The following is a 21,744-nucleotide window of genomic DNA, read 5'->3' on the forward strand; positions in this document are numbered from 1 at the left end:
ACTGCCTGCCTGCCTTCTCTCCATAGCAGAACGGGCTCAGCTGTTCTCCTGCATCTCTTCCTTTCTTTTTCATTTCATTTGAACCCCCTGCCCTTTCTCTTTTCTTTCTCATCTCCTTTCAATCCTGCCCAGGCTCCTAGTTTATACTCGAGCTGGCGTACGTGTCTTAATTACGATCCCCTGAGTGCTAATGAGGAAGCCGGCTGAACTAACCACATCGGCACGTGAACGAGTGATCAGCCATCAACACCTTTGGGGCGGCTCAGCCATCTTTGCCCACCCTGAGCCTCAGCCCACCACTTTTACTTAACACTGTCAACAGACCCCTAAATATGCTTTACCTCACTAGTCAAAAAGACACTTTACATATACAGTTGGCTGCAGGAACATGTAGTGGAAAATAAAATGTAGTGGAAGCAAAACAGGACCCTCGGCCTTAGTCCTCCTAACAAAAGAATGGAGGTCATCTGCACTGTCAGGTAGAGCAGTGAAGAGTAAAACAAATGAGGACCTGCCTGGCAATGAGGGACTTACAGCCTGGGGTTTATTCCAATGGCTGTTATGGTGGGCCGGGCCAGCACAATGTATTTAAATGGACTCAGTTTCATAAATAAAATAAGCACCTTTGCGGAGTTCACAAAACCAGTTGTTGTAAGATTCGCAGTGGCGGTCGTTCCATAACATCAATGTGGACAAGGACATTTCAGCGCAATTCTCTGCCCCGTTGAAGTTGTTCGGTTCTCCATATGCCCAGTTTTCAAAATTAGTCTATGAGAGAAAACAAAAGACAAAAAGGCCTCAGTAAATGATGTGGTGTTTGTGTGTTAACTGCAAAGATTCACAAGCAAATGTCTAATGTAGGGCGGCACGGTGGCGCAGTGGGTAGCGCTGCTGCCTCCCAGTTAGGAGACCCGTCTGGGTTCGCTTCCCGGGCCCTCCCTGCGTGGAGTTTCCTGCCACAGTCCAAAGACATGCAGGTTAGGTGCATTGGCCATCCTAAATTAGTGTTTGTGCCCTGCGGTGGGCTGGCACCCTGCCCGGGGTTTGTTTCCTGCCTTGCGCCTGTTTTTGCTGGAATTGGCTCCAGCAGACCCCCGTGACCTTGCAGTTAGGATATAGCGGGTTGGAGGATGGATGGATGTCTAATGTACTTGTTCTTCCTGAAGTACTTCATGAGAATTCAAATAAAATGAGCCCTTTGATTGGCTAACTAGAAAGATTACAATATGCAAGCTTTTGAGGCAACTCAGGCCCCTCCTTCAGAAGCTTACATATTGTAATCTTTCTAGTTAGCCAATCAAAGGGCTCATTTGGTGACTGACTTCTCACTACATCCATAATGGCTAACAATGAAGTACTTCACAAAAGTAAAAGGTGCACAGCCTTCATCTCAGCCATTACACATCACGGTTTACCTGAGAAGCTCCAGATTGGCTTCACACCAGTCACAGTATAGAAAAGGCTCTACTGCGTGTCGTGAAGGTCATTATAATGTCTTCGGAGAATAAAATGCTTCAGTAGTTATGTTGTTAGATTTCAGCTCAGCCGTCGACGCCACTCACCACCAGTCGCCTCAAATCGATTCCAGCCTGTACAGTAATGTGCTGACGGAGCTCCATCACTGTCTTCACAAGTTAAATATGGTGTCCCGCAGGGCTCTGCACTCCGACCTTGACTCTTTTCACTTGACGTGCATATCATTTGAACACACGACACTCGGCTGTAAAATTGGCACCAAACCTGGGCATCAATTCCAACTGTAGACTTTCTTTAAAAACAAATGTTATAACACAATCTAAAACATGTTTTTCCAACGTAAAAATATTTGAAAAGTAAGATGGCTTCTAAAGATAGGGCATACTAAAAAATTATTCCCACTTTTATTTTATTTATACTGAACAGTGTCATCAGCAGGCAGAGGAGTAGCTTCAGTGACAGACTTTTGTCACCGTCCTGCTCCACTGACAGACCAAGGAGACCCCACACTATGCGACTCTTCAGTTCCACCGGGGAGTAAATGCTAACATTACTCAAAGTTATTGTCTGCTTTTACATGCATTGTTATCTCTCTTTAGTTTAATATTGTTTTTGTATCAGTATGCTGCTGCTGGATTATGTGAATTTCCACTTGGGATTAATAAAGTCTATCTATCTATCTATCTATCTATTATATAGTGCCTTTCACATCTATCTATCTATCTATCTATCTATCTATTATATAGTGCCTTTCACATCTATCTATCTATCTATTATATAGTGCCTTTCACATCTATCTATCTATCTATCTATCTATTTTTAGTTGGATGGACTACTGCAATGCATTACTCACAGTGTGGCAGGCAGGCAGGCGAGTCCATTTTGGCCGAAATGTCATTGCAGTAACTCCAAATCGTACTCAGTAGTTTGTATGGCCCCCCCACCCCATGTCCTAATGAGCCGACGGATGGTGTCCTGGGGGTCTCCTCTCAGATCTGGACCAGGGCATCACTGAGCCTCCTGGACAGTCTGAGGCGTCGGATGGACCCAAACATAATGTCCCACCCAGAGGTGTTCTATTGGATTGAGGTCAGTTGAGTGAGTGAGTGGGTTAGTCAATGGGATCAACTCCTTCATCCTCTCGCCACATGAGGCCGGGCATTGTCGTGCAGCATCAGGTCTGACAATGGGGCCAAGGATTTCATTCTGATACCTAATGGCAGTCAAGGTGCCCACTGTTGTCTAGCCTGTCTAGATCTGTGTGTCCCTCCATGGATATGCCTCCTCCCCAGAAATACCATCACTGACCCACCACCAAACCGCTCAAACTGAACGATGCTACAGGCAGCATAATGTTCTCCACAGCTTCTCCAGACCCTTTCACGTCTGTCACATGTGCTCAGGGTGAACCTGCTCTCATCTGTGAAAAGCACAGGACGCCTGCCAGTGGTGGACATGAAGTCTGTTTCAGATTGTTTGCTCATTGTTTACACCAGTGGCCTGCCGGCCTGCCTGCTGGAGGTCATTCTGTAGGCTCTGCCAGTGCTCATCCTGTTCCTCCTTGCCCATAGTGGGTACTGCTGATGGGTTAAGGACCTTCTACGAGGTGCCCTGTCCAGCTCTCTTGGAGGAACTGCCAGTCTGTCTCCTGGTATCTCCTCCTTGCCCTTGAGACTGTGCTGGGAGACACAGCAAACCTTCTGGCAATGAGAGGCACGTATTCTGCCATCCTGGAGAAGCTGGACTACCTGTGCCAGCTCTGTAGGGTCCAGGTATGGCCTCATGATACCAGTAGTGACACTGACCGTAGCCAAATGCAAGACGAGTGACAAAATAGACGAGGAGGTAAAAATGTCAGTGGCCTCCCTCCACCTGTTAAACCTGTTTTGGGGTCATCTCATTGTTGCCCCTCTAGTGCACCCAAGCAGCTGAAACAGATGAACAAGCCCCTCTGCTACTTACCTGACCAGATCAACAGCCCACACGTGTCATTGACTTGATGCGATACTCGGATTCAAAAGGGCGCCTTTCATTTTTTGAGCAGTGTATACCGTATATATGCACTCATAACTTCCACTTGTCGCTGGAGAGGAATTTGCTCGGCTGGCACCCCTTTTGGTTGCTCGTCCTTCCTCAGAACTTTAGGGTGTGAAATTCAGACCACTTCATTTAGACTAAAGTTCACATTCAGCAGCCCTGAGGGCCGACACACAACCCAGTGGGGTGCCAATCCAGGGAGTTTCTCACCAGGGACAGCACAGTGCTACGCTGGAAAGCCGTTCACCTTCATTACTGGCAGACAAACCCCAACTGAACCTGCCATTATGAAGCCCTCTTATTTATCTGAAGGCATATCCAGTGTGCCCAAGGAAAATCAAAGTCACTCACAGGACGCCCGTTACTCCACACGTATCCGGCACCAGGATCCAGGTTGTTCAGGCCAATCCAAGCAGCTTCATTGTAATAGTAACCACTGTAAAAAGAAAAAAAGAAAAAAAGAATCTCACTCATTCACATTTATTGTTGAGATCCATCAGGAAATAACTTTTTCAGTTCTGGATCAACTTTTCTGTGGAGAAGTTCAGTGTATCGTGGTGAGCACATCAGGCCCGCGACCGGGTGCAGGCAGCCAACGCCATGATAGCTGAAGCCACCCCAAAACTACTTCTTTTCACGCCGCCCTGTGTTGTATAACAAGATCTGATCCCGTGTCACACACCGAAACAAATGAAGAATTGTTTCAATGAGAATCAAATGAACATACTGGAGTGGCTTGGAACTTCTCCTGACCCGAGCCCAATTGAACATTTGTGGTGTATTTGTACATAAATGGACCACACAGCCATAGGGTAGATGATTCAGGCCCTAATTCAAGTTTGTTAGCACGGAGACCCCAAAATCCATGGTGGATTCCATGACAAATCGCATCCAGATGCTTCTCAAGAGTCAAGGAGGTCAAATAATGGGCTGATGGGAGTATATGGAAATTATTCATAATAAAAAAAATGAGCAAAACTGATTCTTGTTGTTTTTAGAGTTTGTTTTAATTAATTTGCACAAGGGTGTACATATAACAATACAAAGAGCACACAACATGCGCTTTCACCCTTATTGGGGCTCATCAGGTGTCCGCGACTTTTACATGGCAGATATCGTATCACATGTCTATGTGCTGCTTCTCGCAGGTGACGGACGCGGCAGACGTCTGCTGACTGGCCGAAAACCGCAAGCTTTACCCGGAAGGTAACCACCTAAATAATCAGATTGCGATTCAGAACTAAGAATATAGTACTTCACCCTGTCAAATAAGCGAACCAGCCGCCATGGCACAACGCCAGAGGCTTCACCTCAAGCACTGAGGCTCGATCCCGTAAGGGAATGCAAAAGTGCACACAGCGGATGAGCCCCAATAAGGGTGAAACACGTGTCATGTACTCTTTGTATTGTTTGGCAGATACTGTATCATATATATATATATATATATATATATATAGTGGCAGACGGCTGGGGAGCTTACCCAGCCATGATGCCTGGAAGGACCAGGAGAGGGCAGCTGCCCAGGTCTGCATGGGGCCACGGGATCAGAGCTTGGAAGCTCATCCCTGTTAGAGACTGTGGTCACCGCCAGGGGCACCCGGACGATTATGGAACCTTGGATGACAGGAAGGAATTCCAGGGACACCTGAGCACTTCCGGTGCCCATGCAGCACTTCCGCCACACCAGATCGTCACGGAGCACATCCGGGAGTTATAAAGGGCCGACCACCTCCAGTAGATGAGCCGGAGTTGGGAGGAAGAAGACAGAGCCTGGGAGGAGAGGAGTAAAGGTGGCAGAAGTACTGAGAGACTGAAAGAAAGAAGGGACTGAGATTGGCTGATTTAAGTATTGTGGTGCTGTATATTATATAGAAGGCAATAAACGTGTCTTTTGGGACATTCGGTGTCTGTCGGTCTGTGGCCTGTCATACCACAATATGTGAAGTTTCTGAACTCTTTTGGGACCCTTCCCCAATGGGACGACACGCCAAAGCGTGATTGCGCGCTGTGGAGAGTTGCTTGTCTGTTGCCAAGGCAACATTTGGGGCAGTGGGTGCTGTCCATATGCCCAGTAGGACCCCAACACCCAGTCAGGCCTCTGTGGGGTTGCAGGAACAGCCAGTCCTCATTGTGTTCAGGTTCCTCTCTGGTGACTCAGTTGATTCCCTGCCATTCCACTAATTTAATATCCTTGTCAACCTTGACCATCTTGTTCCTTATATGTTTATCAGATGATTTATATATATTAAAAGAGCAGTGGCCCCAAAACTGACCCCTGAAGTACTCCACTTTAAAATCACCTCAGTCTGTAACCCTTTACTCCCATATACAGTATATATATATGTATCTTGTCACACACGTGCATGGGAGGCAGTTAAAGGGCTTGAGTAAGGACAGTTCCGAGACATACCGGGATGTGGCAGAGTGCACTGACTCTTTTTCTCCCTTGCCTGCAGACCATTCACAGGAGATTCCACCTGGTCCTCTTGACATCACTTCCGGGACCGAGCCAATGGAAGGAGACCTTGCCAGCTCCGGCCCCTGTGATGTCACGTCCGGGCTCGCACCAATGGCAGAACACCTTCATGAGCCCAACCCTTGACTTCACTTCCTGTCTTCCCTTTAAAAGCCTCCACCTTTCCCTATACCCTCACTTCTGTTTTGGACTCGGTTTTGTGCACATCAGTGTGGTATTCATTTGATCAACTTTGCAGCCAGGAAATCAATTATATGGGTGGCTGCCCCAAACCTTTTATGACTCTTATGTCTTGTTTTTGCAACTATATATATATATATATATATATATTGTGGCAGATGACCAGGGTCCTTGCCACACTGGCATGCCTGGATCAGGGAAGGACCGAAGGGCAATATCTCCCTGGGCACAAGAGGGCAGCCCCCTGATTTCCATCAAGGGGCTGCCTGGATGGTTCCTGAGCCCTGAGGACAGCACTTCCGCCACACCAGGAAGTGCTGCCACTCCAGGAACTGTATACGCCCAGAGTGCTTCTAGGTGCAAGGGCAGCACTTCTGCCACACCATCACCAAGCACCTGGAGCACATCCAGGGAGCGATAAAGGGGCCACCTCACTCCCTTCGAGGAGCCGGAGTCGGAAGGAGGAAGACGGCGCTTGCGAGAGGAGTGGAGACTGAAGAGTTGTGAGTGAACTGGTGGAGCCATAATTTGTATACAATTATAAATAAACGCATGTGATTAGACATTGGTGTCATGTCTGTCTGTGGCCGGGCTATCTGTTACATGGCATCCCAGATGGGACTCTCTGCCTGGTGCACGGCAGGGATCCATCTTTAAATAATTTGTAAAGTAGCCCGCACAGCAGCACGAGACTCATGCGGTTTCGTGCGGCGCAAAGTATGCCAGCTCGCGATACTCACGCACTTTGCGCAAGCACTCAGTCCCTCTCGCTAGTGATTTCGCTGTAGGCCTGCGAGGACACCACCGCCTCTCCCGATGGGAAGAAGTCGGCCGGGCGCGGCGGAAGACAGCAGGCAACTTGAGGGTGCCCGCTGCGAGGACAGGACCGGCAGGCCTGAAGAAGGGGCCAGGCCATGGAAGCTAGCTCGGAGGAAGGGTTTCCAGATGTAGGTACCGGACCGGAGGGATTGCCCGGGCGCGAGGTGTGGTTTTCCGGTGCCCTACCTCACAGGGGGAGACCATCCGGAGGCGTTTGGCTGGCCGAAGGACTCTGATCCCGGAGCCGACAGCGGGACAAAGTCCGAGGAGGACGGAGCCTGCTGTTGTGGAAAACCTAAGTGGGGCATGCACATAAAGAAAGAGAATAAAACCTTGGAACATTGCCTGGCACACCTTGGAAGCCAACGGACGGATGGGAGATAGCGTCATCCGATCCTGAAAATCCTTCCAATGCAGTGACGAAAATGGCCGACTCTACACATGGGGGCCCCCACTCCCGAACTGGGTTCTTGCCATTGGCTACCTTCATCTGTTATGCCAGCATAAGCCGTCATTAAAGAAAGCAAAGTTATTTCTCCTATGTGATTCCGTGATCACTAAAGGAGGGGTATCGACTTTTATATTATATCTATATTGATTCGGTTACGTAACGCTCGCAATTACAAAGAACTCATTCCAACAAGGAGCTAGCGCCTCCTGCTGGATACAGACCCAAAGGAAAAGGCAGAGTCCATTAGGCAGGCTGAATGGCCCCTTCTGTTTATTCTGATAGGAAAATAAAATGCCAGCAAGTAGGAATAAAAGTAAAAGGGTAGCAGTCTATCTTCTGATTTTTATTACAAATGTCTCATTTTCTTAATTTGATATTTATTATGTTCAAGCCAGGGTCCTTCCTGGCTATCATTTAAATTGCTTGTTTTATCTTTTCCTTTTTTCATTATAATTTATTGTTTTCTATAATTTCTTATAATAATATTGTACTGTTCCTTTATTTGTTTAAATGTGTATTCTCTGTTGTTATTGTTTTTTCTGTCTGTTTAGTTCTTATGTAGTATCTGTGTGCGTCTTACAACTCTCTCTTGTTCTTTATGTTTTGTGGGTGGATCCCTAGGGGAGAAGCCATCTGCCAATCACTGTTAAGAGCCCGCCTCCCCATATCCTTATAAGGACAGGAGGGCAGTTGATTAGTTTTCCTGGGGAAACATTGGAATGGTGTCTGCGTGAACTGCGTGTGCTACCGGAAACGGTAGGTCATGTGACGATGGCTTATCCCAACAAGTAAAAACGTTGAAGAAAATCAATGGAGAATAGAAAAGGGTGAGATGAGTCATCAAGTTAGACAATGTCAGCACGCATGGCGTGACATTAAGGTGTGTGAACTGGTATGAAAGTTAGGAGAATTTCACATTTTTAAGTCAGTTATTACATTTTTCTTTGCTAAATAGTTTTGTAAAAATGAGTCGTTTTCAAAAACTAATCACGGTAACAGAATGCAATCCCGTGTTAGCAGACTCCATTAAATACACACTTTTATTTAACAGCACCACACAATGGAGTTACAAAAGGAGCACAAAGAGGCCTGCGGTGGCTCAATGTTTTTGACACACGACAGACTGCATTTGAGGAAATGCCCCACATTGCGGTCATTTAAAAGTACTTTGCTCCATTTGTATTAAATTCGTTGCAGGCACCACCCTTATAATAAAAAAAAGGCACTTGTTCACCATTCGCTTTGATCCCCAGGCTTGGGGTGGACGAGGTGGCACGTGTTTCGATGGCGTGCTTCGTCCCAGGGTCCTTCTGGTGTGACCGCGGTGTTTGGGAGTTATACGGTGCTACAAAAGTAATTAATAGGTGTATGACAACGCTGGTATACGGGATGCTGTGGAGTGTCGGCAAATTACTGAACACAGGCACGTGGGTGCGGAACAATCGGCAGAGACGGCGTTCAGGCTCGGCAGCTGACCAGCGACAGAGAGTGGGGTGTTAGACCCAGGTCAGGTGATGGTTGACCCAGGATAGAAACCGACTTTTCACTAGCCAAGGAGATCAGTTCAAACCAGGGGTGACCTGTATAAACATTGCGTAGGCACAAAAATGTTGCGTACACCCGTTTCCACGCTCACATCGCAATGTGTGAAAACTAAACTTGGCGTATTCTCACAGCAGCAGCGTACGCACATTTCTGCTCAGTTTTGCAAACTGGCGGCACTCAGCGTCAAAGCAGTGCTACTGTTCCTATGTGGTCTCATTTTCTTTTTTAGACTCACATCCCTGACGCGGTGTTATCAACTACACTGAAATTAACCGCATACTATTTATAAATTTAGGGCACCTGATTGTAACTAACCTGTAACCATATAATGGGCCACTGAATGGCCAAACTATTCCAACTACCATAGCCGCTTTAGCGTTGTTAGTCTTGGTGCACCACTCAGGATAGTTTACCCCATAGCAGCTGATCGGAAAAACTCTACGGCAGATGGTGTCGATAGTGCAGAGGATTATCAGGATACATCATCTACCCTGGAGGACATTTTTAGCACACGCTGCCTCAGGAAAGCCACCAACATCTGCGTGGATTCCACTCAGCCATGTGCCACAGTCTATTTGAACTTCTCCCATCTGGCAAATACTTCAGAGCCTTTCCTGTAGGGACCTTGAGGTTCAGAAACAGGAGCTATGAATGCACTCAGTCAGTCCATCAAGTGCTCTGGTAGAACTTTTTGTACTTAGAATTACAACAGGAAACTTGCACTGCCATATTGCACAACCTCAGCCGCTTAATGAACCATTTGCACTCTCTGCACTATATGTACAGTGGAACCTCGGGTCAAGAACGCCTCGGACCACGTACAAATCAGGTTACGACCAAAAAGTTTGCCAAACTTTTGCATCTGTTCACGACCACACACTCAGGTGACGAACAAGCCAGTTTCCCTTCTGGTTCATGACGCTCTGATGATTTCCAAGACGTGTTCAGTCTCTCCTGTGTAGCGAGCGAGCGAGAGAGAGAGAGAGAGAGAAGGCAGTTAAAGGCAGATAAAGAAGGCACCGGGCTTGTTTTTAAAGAGACTGCAAGGTTAGTTTTCTCTGTTCAAGGTCTTCTCAGGGTTATTTAATGTTTTTACATTCAGTTTACTATTACATTGTGCATTTTATGGTATAATTAACTATTTTTGTGCTTAAAAATCTTTAAAAAAATATATTTACATAACAGCTCGTACGGTCCGGAACGGATTAATTGTATTTACATACAATCCTATGAAGGAAATGACTTGGTCACACCAGAGTTTTGGAACAAATTAGAGTCGTGACCCGAGGTTCCAACGCACATGTATATTGTACTTATGCTTTCATATTGCATATTTTTCATTATTTATGTTATTATTAGTATTATTGTTATTTTATCATTTTATAGATGATTTATATCGAATCTCATTGTACCATACAATGACAATAAAGGAATTCAATTCAATTCAATAGAAGAGAGCTCCTCGTACTTACAGATGATGACAACTGGCTTCTAAGTCGAGTTAGACGTCCAAGTGCTATCCTCTTGGCGCTCTGTGCTGTTACAATACTAGGATGTACAGTGCATCCAGAAAGTATTCCCAGCGCTTCATCACTGTCTCCACATTTATTTATGTCACAGCCTTATTCCAAAATGGATTAAATTCATTTTTTTCCTCAGAATTCTACACACAACACCCCATAATGAAAACGTGAAAAAAGTTTACTTGAGGTTTTTGCAAATTTTTTAAGAATAAACAAACTGAGAAATCCCATGTCCATAAGTATTCACAGCCTTTGCCAGGAAGCTCCAAACTGAGCTCAGGTCCATCCTGTTTCTCCTGATCATCCTTGAGATGTTTCTGCAGCTTCATTGGAGTCCACCTGTGGTCAATTCAGTTGACTGGACATGATTTGGAAAGGCACACACCTGTCTATAGAAGGTCCCACAGTTGACAGTTCATGTCAGAGCACAAACCAAGCATGAAGTCAAAGGAATTGTCTGCAGACCTCCGAGACAGGATTGTCTCGAGGCACAAATCTGGGGAAGGTTACAGAAACATGTCTGCTGCTTTGAAGGTCCCAGTGAGCACAGTGGCCTCCATCATCTGTAAGTGGAAGAAGTTCGAGACCACCAGGACTCTTCCTAGAGCTGGCTGGCCATCTAAACTGCATGATCGTGGGAGAAGGGCCTTAGTCAGGGAGGTGACCAAGAACCTGATGGTCACTCTGTCAGAGCTCCAGAGGTCCTCTGTGGAGAGAGGAGAACCTTCCAGAAGGACAACCATCTCTGCAGCAATCCACCAATCAGGCCTGTATGGTAGAGTGGCCAGACGGAAGCCACTCCTTACTAAAAGGCACATGGCAGCCCACCTGAAGTTTGCCAAAAGGCACCTGAAGAACTCTCAGACCATGAGAAACAAAATTCTCTGGTGTGATGAGACAAAGATTGAACTCTTTGGTGTGAATGCCAGGCATCACGTTTGGAGGAAACCAGGCACCGCTCATCACCAGGCCAATACCATCCCTACAGTGAAGCATGGTGGTGGCAGCATCATGCTGTGGGGATGACGGGGATGGAACTGGGAGACTAGTCAGGATACAGGGAAAGATGACTGCAGCAATGTACAGAGACATCCTGGATGAAAACCTGCTCCAGAGCGCTCTTGACCTCAGACTGGGGGCGGTTCATCTTTCAGCGGACAACGACCCTGAGCACACAGCCAAGATATCAAAGGAGTGGCTTCAGGACAACTCTGTGAATGTCCTTGAGTGGCCCAGACTTGAATCCGATTGAACATCTCTGGAGAGATCTTAAAATGGCTGTGCACCGACGCTTCCCATCAACAAGATGGAGCTGAGAGTGCTGCAAGAGATGGCGAAACTGGCCAAGGATAGATTTGCAAGCTTTGATCATATTCAAAAGACTTGAGGCTGGAATTGCTGCCAAAGGTGCATTGACAAAGTACTGAGCAAGGCTGTGACCACTTATGGAATGGAGTTCTCAGTTTAGACTAAGACCTAAGGCCCTTCTCCTCTGATGCTCAGTTAGATGCGAGCTCTGGAAGAGTCCTATGTTTGAAGCTCCACTACGGATGGGCCAAAACTCTACGGCAGATGGTGTCGATAGTGCAGAGGATTATCAGGATACATCATCTACCCTGGAGGACATTTTTAGCACACGCTGCCTCAGGAAAGCCACCAACATCTGCGTGGATTCCACTCAGCCATGTGCCACAGTCTATTTGAACTTCTCCCATCTGGCAAATACTTCAGAGCCTTTCCTGTAGGGACCTTGAGGTTCAGAAACAGGAGCTATGAATGCACTCAGTCAGTCCATCAAGTGCTCTGGTAGAACTTTTTGTACTTAGAATTACAAGGACCTCACAGGAAACTTGCACTGCCATATTGCACAACCTCAGCCGCTTAATGAACCATTTGCACTCTCTGCACTATATGTACAGTGGAACCTCGGGCACGAACGCTCGGACCACGCATACAAATCAGGTTATGACCAAAAAGTTTGCCAAACTTTTGCATCTGTTCACGACCACACACTCGGGTGACGAACAAGCCAGTTTCCCTTCTGGTTCGTACGCTCTGATGATTTCCAAGACGTGTTCAGTCTCTCCCTGTGTAGCGGCGAGAGAGAGAGAGAGAGAGAAGGCAGTTAAAGGCAGATAAAGAAGGCACCGGGCTTGTTTTAAAGAGATTGCAAGGTTAGTTTTCTCTGTTCAAGGTCTTCTCAGTGTTATTTAATGTTTTTACATTCAGTTTACTATTACATTGTGCATTTTATGGTATAATTAACTATTTTTATGCTTAAAAATCTGTAAAAATATATATTTACATACAGCTCGCACGGTCCGAACGGATTAATTGTATTTACATACAATCCTATGAAGGAAATGACTTGGTCACCAGAGTTTTGGAACAAATTAGAGTCGTGACCCGAGGTTCCAACGCACATGTATATTGTACTTATGCTTTCATATTGCATATTTTTCATTATTTATGTTATTATTAGTTATTTTATCATTTTATAGATGATTTGCATATCGAATCTCATTGTACCATACAATGACAATAAAGGAATTCAATTCAATTCAATAGAAGAGAGCTCCTCGTACTTACAGATGATGACAACTGGCTTCTAAGTCGAGTTAGACGTCCAAGTGCTATCCTCTTGGCGCTCTGTGCTGTTACAATACTCTGTATACTTGATATCATTTGTGAGATGAAATGCAGTACAGTATGTTTATTACATTATACAGATGCATTTTTAACTATAGTGTCAATAATTAAACGCATGGGCGCGGCAACCCAGAGGTAGTGAGGAGCTGGCGTCCCTTCCAGGGATTGGCCCTGCTTCGTTCTGTTTGCTTGCTGGGACTGGTGTGACCCAGGATGGACAGATGGATGGAATAATGAAACACGTATTACGAAGATATTTCAGTGTTCCTCAAACGTTTTAAACAATCGGCATTCAAAGCTTGTTTGACATTTATTACAGAGCTTATCGTGTGGCGATTGGTTACGTATTCAAAGAAAAGGAAGGACAGGAATTGTGGGGTTGGTATGTTTGGCAGACACAGTACTGCTGCATTAAACAGATAAAAGGGAGAAAGAATGAGTCGAGTAACCACAAGATTAGAGGCTAACATCAAAAAATAAGACGGAGACTTACATGGACGAGTAAATCTTGTTCTGTTCTTCTTGACTGTGAACACTCAATAAATTTCCACCTCTTGAGATGCAATAATCCCGAGCTTCATGCCAAGTCTTCCTGTTCCGTATTTCTTTCTTAAAGAGCTAAAAGGAAAAAAAAATGGCAAGACATTAGAATACAATGCTGTTATTGTTTATTGGTAAAGTTTCATGGAGGTGACCTGACCCCAGACTCTTTGTCAATTCACTTTTTCTGCACAGACACTCAACACCATTGAACACACGAAAGAAGAAGCAAACAAATTGGACATCTTCCCTTGATAAACCTCTGGCATGAGTTACCTGGCTTTCCAAACTCTAAGCAGGCCCTTTCTCCAAGGTAAGTCTGGTCCCAAACTCAAGTAGCAGGCCTTCAGCTTGCACTGGCCCAACACAGTAAAAGGGAAATAGAGTCACATTAACAAAAAAATGGAAAATCCGGGCCCAAATGTCCATAATCGGTAGCAAAACAGATAACAAGTTTCAGAGTAAATCAGGAGATGTGAGCAAAAGCCAAAACAAATAAAAATATAACAAGGTGACCGAAACTCAAACTAGAAGTAAAAATCACAGTCAAATAACAAGGAAGACAAGAAAAGTAATTGTAGAAAAAGTCACAATCATAAATATGGCTTTATCTGCACATCGGGTAAGGCTCAGTGCAAACGGCTGACCTTTTATCCCGTCTGTTGATTAAATCGAGGTTGTGACCCCGGAGACTCCGCCCCTGGAAACGCAACCCTGACAACGGTAAACAAAATGGCGTCCATAACAGGAAAAGGCTAAAAACAAAACTCAATTTTCGACCCAAATCGTGACACCAAATTATTTTGATCTTAGTTTATATTTTTCCTCATTTATTTTTGTGTATTTCTAACACAGGGGTCTCAAACGCCAGTCCTGGAGGGCCGCAGTGGCTCTAGGTTTTCATTCTAACCCTTTTCTTAATGCTGCTAATTAACTTCTTTTGAATTCATTTTAGCTCTTTGAAGGCTGAATATTTTTTTCCAAAAATCTCAGTTTTCTGCAAAGCACCAAAAGCAAAGGTTTGACACATAAAATGTCTGTTGCTGTGCTTGTTTTGGCGTCTCTGCCAGTAGCAGTGGCTGTGTGGGGCAGCTTGATGGCCAGCAGGAATACGCGGCAGGCCAGCCTGGCTGTCTTTGCACAGTGGTGGCAGTCGCAGCGTGACACAACCTGGTTTGTACCTCTTGTCATCGTAAGTGGCGGTCCTCCCAGGTGCATCAGCTACACCAACGTGTTGAGCATTGCGATCAGTTGATGCTGGTGCCTCGCTTTCGTTTTCGGTCTCCAGATCACTTGCAGCGAAATCCGAGTCGGAGTCAGCGATAATACGCAAAACGTCATCCACTGAGTATTCAGCTTTGTGCATTCGTTTTGGTGTCTCACCAGCTCAACAAAAACTAAAATCAAAACTGAAACTATTATTAAAAAAACTGTTTCCTGTTAACTGAAATTAAATAATTAACAAAACCGAAATGAAAAACTAAAACTAAACAAAACTATTAAAGTAGCTGGAAACACTAACTGAAATAAAATAATAAATTACTAAAAATAATTGTAGTTTTCGTTGTTGATGGGTGAAATTCGGCATGTGGTTGTTACACGAGAATCGTAGATCTCTGTTAACTTTTGGGCCAAATCCATTAAGCGGAAGTGAAAACTTTACCTGAACACATCCTCGATTTTTTGATTTATGCAGCTGCAGAGTCTGATTTGTTCAACTTTACTTTTATAATAATTGTCCATCCATCCATTTATTATCCAACCCGCTATATCCTAAGTACAGGGCCACGGGGGTCTGCTAATTAGTGGTTTTCAGCTGCGATTATTAGTATGATGAAATAAAGTTAAAAAGCACAGGACTGGAATTTTCATGAACGGAACATTTCCAGTTTATCATTAAGTTAATGGAACATTTCAGTCATGAGAGGTTTTCATTATAACCTTATCTAATTATTCCATTGTAAATGAGGGGTACTGGCACTTGGACATGACAATGACATTTGACGTGTGCTCGAATGACGTGTAGGCCGTGTTACTAAACTTTTATCCATCCATCCATTTATTATCCAGCCCGCTATATCCTAACTACAGGGTCACGGGGGTCTGCTGGAGCCAATCCCAGCCAAAACGGGGCACAAGGCAGGAAACAAACCCCGGGCAGGGCGCCAGGCCCATCGCAGTATAATAATCGTTCAGTATATTATTAATTTGATTTGATTTGTTGTTGATTGTTCTTTAATGTACGTAATATAATCATTGACTTGCTGTTTACTCCTCAAATATCCATCCCCAATATCTGAGTACACGAGAAACTCTAGGGGAGACCACTCCTGATTTTTTTAAATTAAACGGCGCTGATCGAGAGGCTGACTGGGTCGTCATACAAGATCGGCATATTGTTGCTGACCAATCACTTTTGCTTTAAAAACGTCGTTTAACAATGAAGCGATACAAAGCGTGTAGAATTCCTGAATTGGCAACGTCTCCATGGAACTACAGGTAGGTAGGCGAAGAGAGTCTGCCAAGGGATGAAAAGCTAAACATACGAATGTCTTTCTGTATTTATGCTATATTTATTAATTCATCTTTTTTAGTTCATATTCACAGCTCAAAATACCAGATATTGTGAAAATAATCCAGTCGCAGAATTAAGTTTTAAAATATCTGTCCCCATTTTTTTCAATGTTTCTCTCTCTGTCACAACAGTTAGTTGAAATATCATATTCTTATTGTTCTTAACATCAGCCATGTCATTCATATTGCATTTCAGGAATTTTTCCTTCCTTGCATTCAAACCTGCTGGGGTAGGCTCCACGTTTACTGCCATCCTGCTCTGGATTAACAGGTTTAGATCATGTTCAGTATATATCATTAATAATCTCAGATGCTGTCTCTCTCCGTACTCCTATTACCTGCTCCTGCTCTGCTCATTATGGGTTTACTGTCCTTTATGGTGGGCTATTCAAGTCTCACTGCCCCTAACCTTCAAACTACATGCTTGTTTTTCTTGGTTTCCCTCAATACAGCCAAGTGGGCTCTGCACACTCATTCAAGCCTAAGCCCCCTGTTCTTCCTTAGCCCCCGTGATTTTCATGGTCACACCTGTCAGGACACAGTAGGATCTGTTTTCTTATTTTTTGATATCTTTTCAGGCCTGCAGGTGCAAAATTCTGTCTATAAATTGTTTGTGCCTGAGATGGAATCAGAGATCAATATGGCTGGTAGAAAATAACAAAGCCCAGTGTTTGAGATTTTTGAATGCAATATTGAAGGCATTCATTATAAGCACATTGTGGTTGGAGCAGGATATGTTGTGTGCTGTAGACATTTACAGTAAAAAACCTTCACACCTTAAAATTCACCTACATTTCAAATTGGCCCATTCTGGGCAATAAAAGGAAAAGAAAAAGTGCCAACAGTCAACGCACATTTGTTTAGCACAAATGACAGAAAATATTTTAAAAATTATAAAATTGTGTAAAATTGTTCATATTCAGAACTTGCTTTTGATTATGCTTGTTTTTATCAGACAAAAACAAAACCAAATAGTAAAGTGTGTCATGTAGTGTAGTAAACTTCCACTAACTGGTGAGGAAGGCAGGCTCTATTGTAGGCACAGAGCTGGGCAGTTTGACATCCGTGGCAGAGCGACGGGCGCTGTCAATCATGGAGAATCCACTGAACAGGATCATCTCCAGACAGAGGAGCAGCTTCAGCATCAGACAGACTGCTGTCACCATCCTGCTCCACTGACACACTGAGGAGACCCCACACTATGTGACTCGGGGGGTAAATGTTAACATTCTACAAAGTTATTGTCTGTTATACCTGCATTGTTATCACTCTTTAATTTAATATTGTTATTATCAGTGTGCTGCTGCTGGAGTGTGTGAATTTATAAAGTATCTATCTGTCCAGACAACCATCCATCCATCCATTATCCAACCTGCTATATTCTAACTACAGGGTCACGGGGGTCTGCTGGAGCCAATCCCAGACAACACAGGGTGCAAGGCAGGAAACAAAACCCGGGCAGGGCGCCAGCCCACCGCAGATCTATCGACTAACATTAAACTCATGTTATATCCAAACCCGTTAAGTGTACAGTCCTGTCTCATTGTGACACAAAAACTAAACTCCATGGTAGCTCTTTAACTATTCTAGAATTACTAAAACCAAAACTGAAACTAATATATCTATACTAATAAAGGCAAAGCCCTCACTGACTGACTCACTGACTCATCACTAATTCCCCATTTTCCGTGTAGGTAGAAAGCTGAAATTTGGCAGCACATTCCTTACAGCTCCATCTTCACGAATTTGGTAGGCGGCTTCCCGCGCTAACGAAACCGATGTACTTACTTATTTCGATGGTATGACGCCACTGTCGGCCGCCATATTGAACTTTACAACGCCACCAATTTTCCGACTTCCGTGTAGGTAGAAGGCTGAAATTTGGGAGGCCCATTCCTTACAGCTTACTTACAAAAGTTAAGCAGGTTTCATTTCGAAATTCTACATAACGGTCAACAACGTCTGCCATATTGAACTTTCTTATTCATGGCCCCATCTTCACGAAATTTGGTAGGCGACTTCCATGCTAACTGAAACAGATGTACATACTTATTTCGTGGTATGATGCCACTGTCGGCCGCCATATTGAACTTTTAATGGAAACCGATGTGCGTACTTATTTGGTGGTATGACACCACTGTTGGCCGCCATATTGAACTTTCCAACGTCACTAATTCTCCAACTTCCCGTGTAGGTAGAAGGCTGAAATTTGGCAGGCTCATTCCTCACAGCTTACTTACAAAAGTTAAGCAGGTTTCATTTCGAAATTCTACGCATAATGGTCATAACGGTCAACAACGTCCGCCATGTTGAACTTTCTTATTTATGGCCCCATCTTCTCGAAATTTGGTAGGCGGCTTCCCTGCACTAACCGAAACCAATGTACGTACTTATTTCGGTGGTATGATGCCACTGTCGGCCGCCATATTGAACTTTTCAACAGTCTTTGTTACTTATGGGCCCATCTTCAAGAAATTTGGTACGCGGGTTCCCAACGCTAACTGAATCCTACTTACGCATATATATCGTCCATAGCCTGCAGCTCGGTCACCGTGTGAGGTGGCGTTGGGTCCCCCATCCCAACGCCTCCCATGTTGTTGGCTGCCTGTATATAAGGCCGTCCGTCGCTCCGTCTCTACATTCCCTTCCTTGCTTCGCCACGGATTCACGTCTCCCTGCTAACTACAGCCTTTTATTTAATCCACAGCTTCTCCGCTGTTTTATTGTTCATTTATTATGATTATAGTTATTGTGTAGGTATTTTAGACTTACTTTACATTGTTCAGGTACCCATTTCCTTTATCATTCCAACCATACCCCATTACCATGTCTATCGAGATGATCACCATCGATCAAAGAACTGTCACTTACCGAGTGGTTTCCATGCCGGAGATACCACCTGCCTTTTCCATTCTCTCTTGTTACATATTGCACGGCCATATCAGGCTCACTCTTGATATCCGGAGGAACATTGTGTCTTATGTATTGAATGACTGGGACAGGTTCAAGGTGTGGACTGATGACGGTACAGGAGATAATTATACTACACAGGAGCACTAGAAGAGTGAAATGCTTAAGCCCTTCACCTATGGTTCTGCATGTGAGTTGACGGCTGAATTGTTCGGTTGTCGCTTTCAAGTGTACCGAAATGGCCAAATATTTTACACCTTTCGACAACCGCCAATGCCTCTTAAACATCTTAGATTCACAGGTGACGATTTCAGTAGTGGACACTTTGATGTTTATGAATGTTTAAACTCTCAAAAGCTGGATGTGATTTTATCGATGAAACCGGTTGTGTGCTTACAACGCTTGACAAGTCCTACAAATACTGTCGTAATTGAAACAAACCATGAAACTCAAACCGATTATGACAGCAGCAATCCAAGCTGTGAGATTTGAGACAAGATTACTGTTCACATGGCCAACTGTACGTTACATGCTCAAGAGTAAGCTCAGCGCACAGTTTATCATATTACAACGGAGGGCCGAACTCACAATGTGGTATACAAAGAGATCCTTAACAAATAATTATTGGTATATTTTCCCTCAGTTTAAAAGGTTTAATTTTTTCTTAATAAAATTTTAATGCAGTACTTTTGCTAAGCTTGGTATTTTGCTATATATATATATATATATATATATATATATATATATATATATATATATATATGACAGTAACACACATAACAGTGACAAAACAATTACATTGACAATCATGTTACGTTATTTTTAAAATGTTTCCTTTTCTTTTTCATAACTTCTTTAACACACTACTTCTATTTTGCTAGTATACAAATAAAATAGAAATGTCTTTGTAAAATAAAACCTAAATTAAAACTAAAAGTACACCATGAAGGAAAACTAAAGCTAAACTGAATTTCCACGTAAGGTCCGAAAAAATATACAAATAAAAACTAATATAAAAAGGCAAAACTATAATAACCTTGTTCACCAGATCTCGATGCCACTTTAGAGGTTACTGGCTCTTCACGACTCACTCACGCAAATGGAATCGAGGCCAAATCAACGAAAACTAGCTTTCCTTGCAGCAAATAAAGTCAAACTAAAACGTAATGGCGAGTTTGGTCTCAGCTGATTTATAATCCTCCTCTACCCCCGAATTTCGACAAAAGTCAACATCCGCCCTGAAAGAGTTAATTGACTTGCTCTGGAAGACTCTGCCCCCCTAATTGTTTCATTTTCCTTATTTAGCAGCCAAACAATAACGGGATACAAAATGAGCCAAAACAACTGGTGACCATCACACAACATCTGAAAATAAAGAAAGATGAAGGTCTCAGGAATGACAAACTGCGCAGGTCCCCAGTGCTCTTAGAAAAGAGAAAAGCAACAATTTCAGAAACATCTGTTATTGCACAATGAGAGCAGCAACAAGCCATGGAATTAAAGAACGAGTTTAATTAACGACAAGACTTGGCGCCTCGTTAAACAACTGATTTGAGTGAAATGGGTTGGAGTTTGAGGCCCTGACTCAGGTGGTCTTCTGTTGGCTCACTCACTTCACATTTCATTTCTGTTTAAGAAAAGACACGAAGCAACTCAGAGGAACAAATCTTATAAAACAAGTCAATTAAAGTGAATTCAAAAGAAGTTCATTAGCAGCAAAAACAGGTCACTGATTAAGAAAAGGGTTAGAATGAAAACCTGCAGCCACTGAGGTTGAGATCCCTGGTCCAATACATATACTGTATATATATATATATTTTTTTTTTATAAATAGGAACTTTTTTCTTAACGAAAAAAAATGAATGGACAAGATAAAACAAACAATATGAAAAAAGTCCCTTGAACAGGGCTGAGGGTGGTCCCACAGGAGTGATGTCATGGCCCCGCCCCATTTGGTTCCACTTGGTGGGCGTTGCCCACGTGTGCCTCACTTACCTTGTAGCAGTACAAGCTTTCAGAATACGAATTCCAGCCATCGGGACACTTAGGGGCCGGAGTTGTTATCAGAGGTGGTGGGGTGGTCACTCCCTCCGCTATTTGTTTGCAGATAAACTTGGACATTGTAGTACAAGGGTTAACATCCCACAGTCCGGCTAACGTCCCAGTGGTCATACCAACACAGCCTTGTCTTCTGCCTTTGAAATAAATAAAGATAATGAGGCGAGAGCGCAGCTGTCTTCATTTAGAGAGCAGTCGTGCTATACGTTCATGGCAAAGGCTTTATATTGCTTTTCCTAGTGCTATCCAATAATTTCAAATTAAGAAAATAATTGAAGATTTAGCTGGAGCCAATCGAGATGTTTCTGTAGGCCCTTTTAGCACAAATTCACATTGTCTTGCGTGTATCCTTGAGGATTACCATCCAAGCTCTTCCCAGGTATGCAGTACCACCCCGGGCCAAGAGGGGGCACCACCACTAACAACCTTGTCATGTTGTTCCTCCACAGCCTGGAAAAAATGCACATTAAAGGAAAACTGACCTCCCTGCCACTATCAGTCTCAGG

At 43.9% G+C, this 21,744-nt stretch overlaps 1 protein-coding gene across 1 annotated transcript in view; it reads right to left on the minus strand.

Moving 5' to 3' along the window:
• The window catches only part of mrc1a (mannose receptor, C type 1a), a 137,661-nt gene that overhangs the window by 60,274 nt on the left and 55,643 nt on the right, over positions 1-21,744 (minus strand). Inside the window, exons 12-15 of the mRNA XM_039754266.1 lie at positions 21,176-21,375; positions 13,650-13,774; positions 3,865-3,949; positions 624-768 (exon numbers count right to left, since the gene is read on the minus strand). Of these exons, the coding sequence (XP_039610200.1) occupies positions 624-768; positions 3,865-3,949; positions 13,650-13,774; positions 21,176-21,375 (555 nt within the window). The remainder of the gene's footprint in view (positions 1-623; positions 769-3,864; positions 3,950-13,649; positions 13,775-21,175; positions 21,376-21,744) is intronic.

Source organism: Polypterus senegalus, chromosome 5 (assembly GCF_016835505.1).
Source record: "Polypterus senegalus isolate Bchr_013 chromosome 5, ASM1683550v1, whole genome shotgun sequence".
Lineage (NCBI taxonomy): Eukaryota > Metazoa > Chordata > Cladistia > Polypteriformes > Polypteridae > Polypterus > Polypterus senegalus.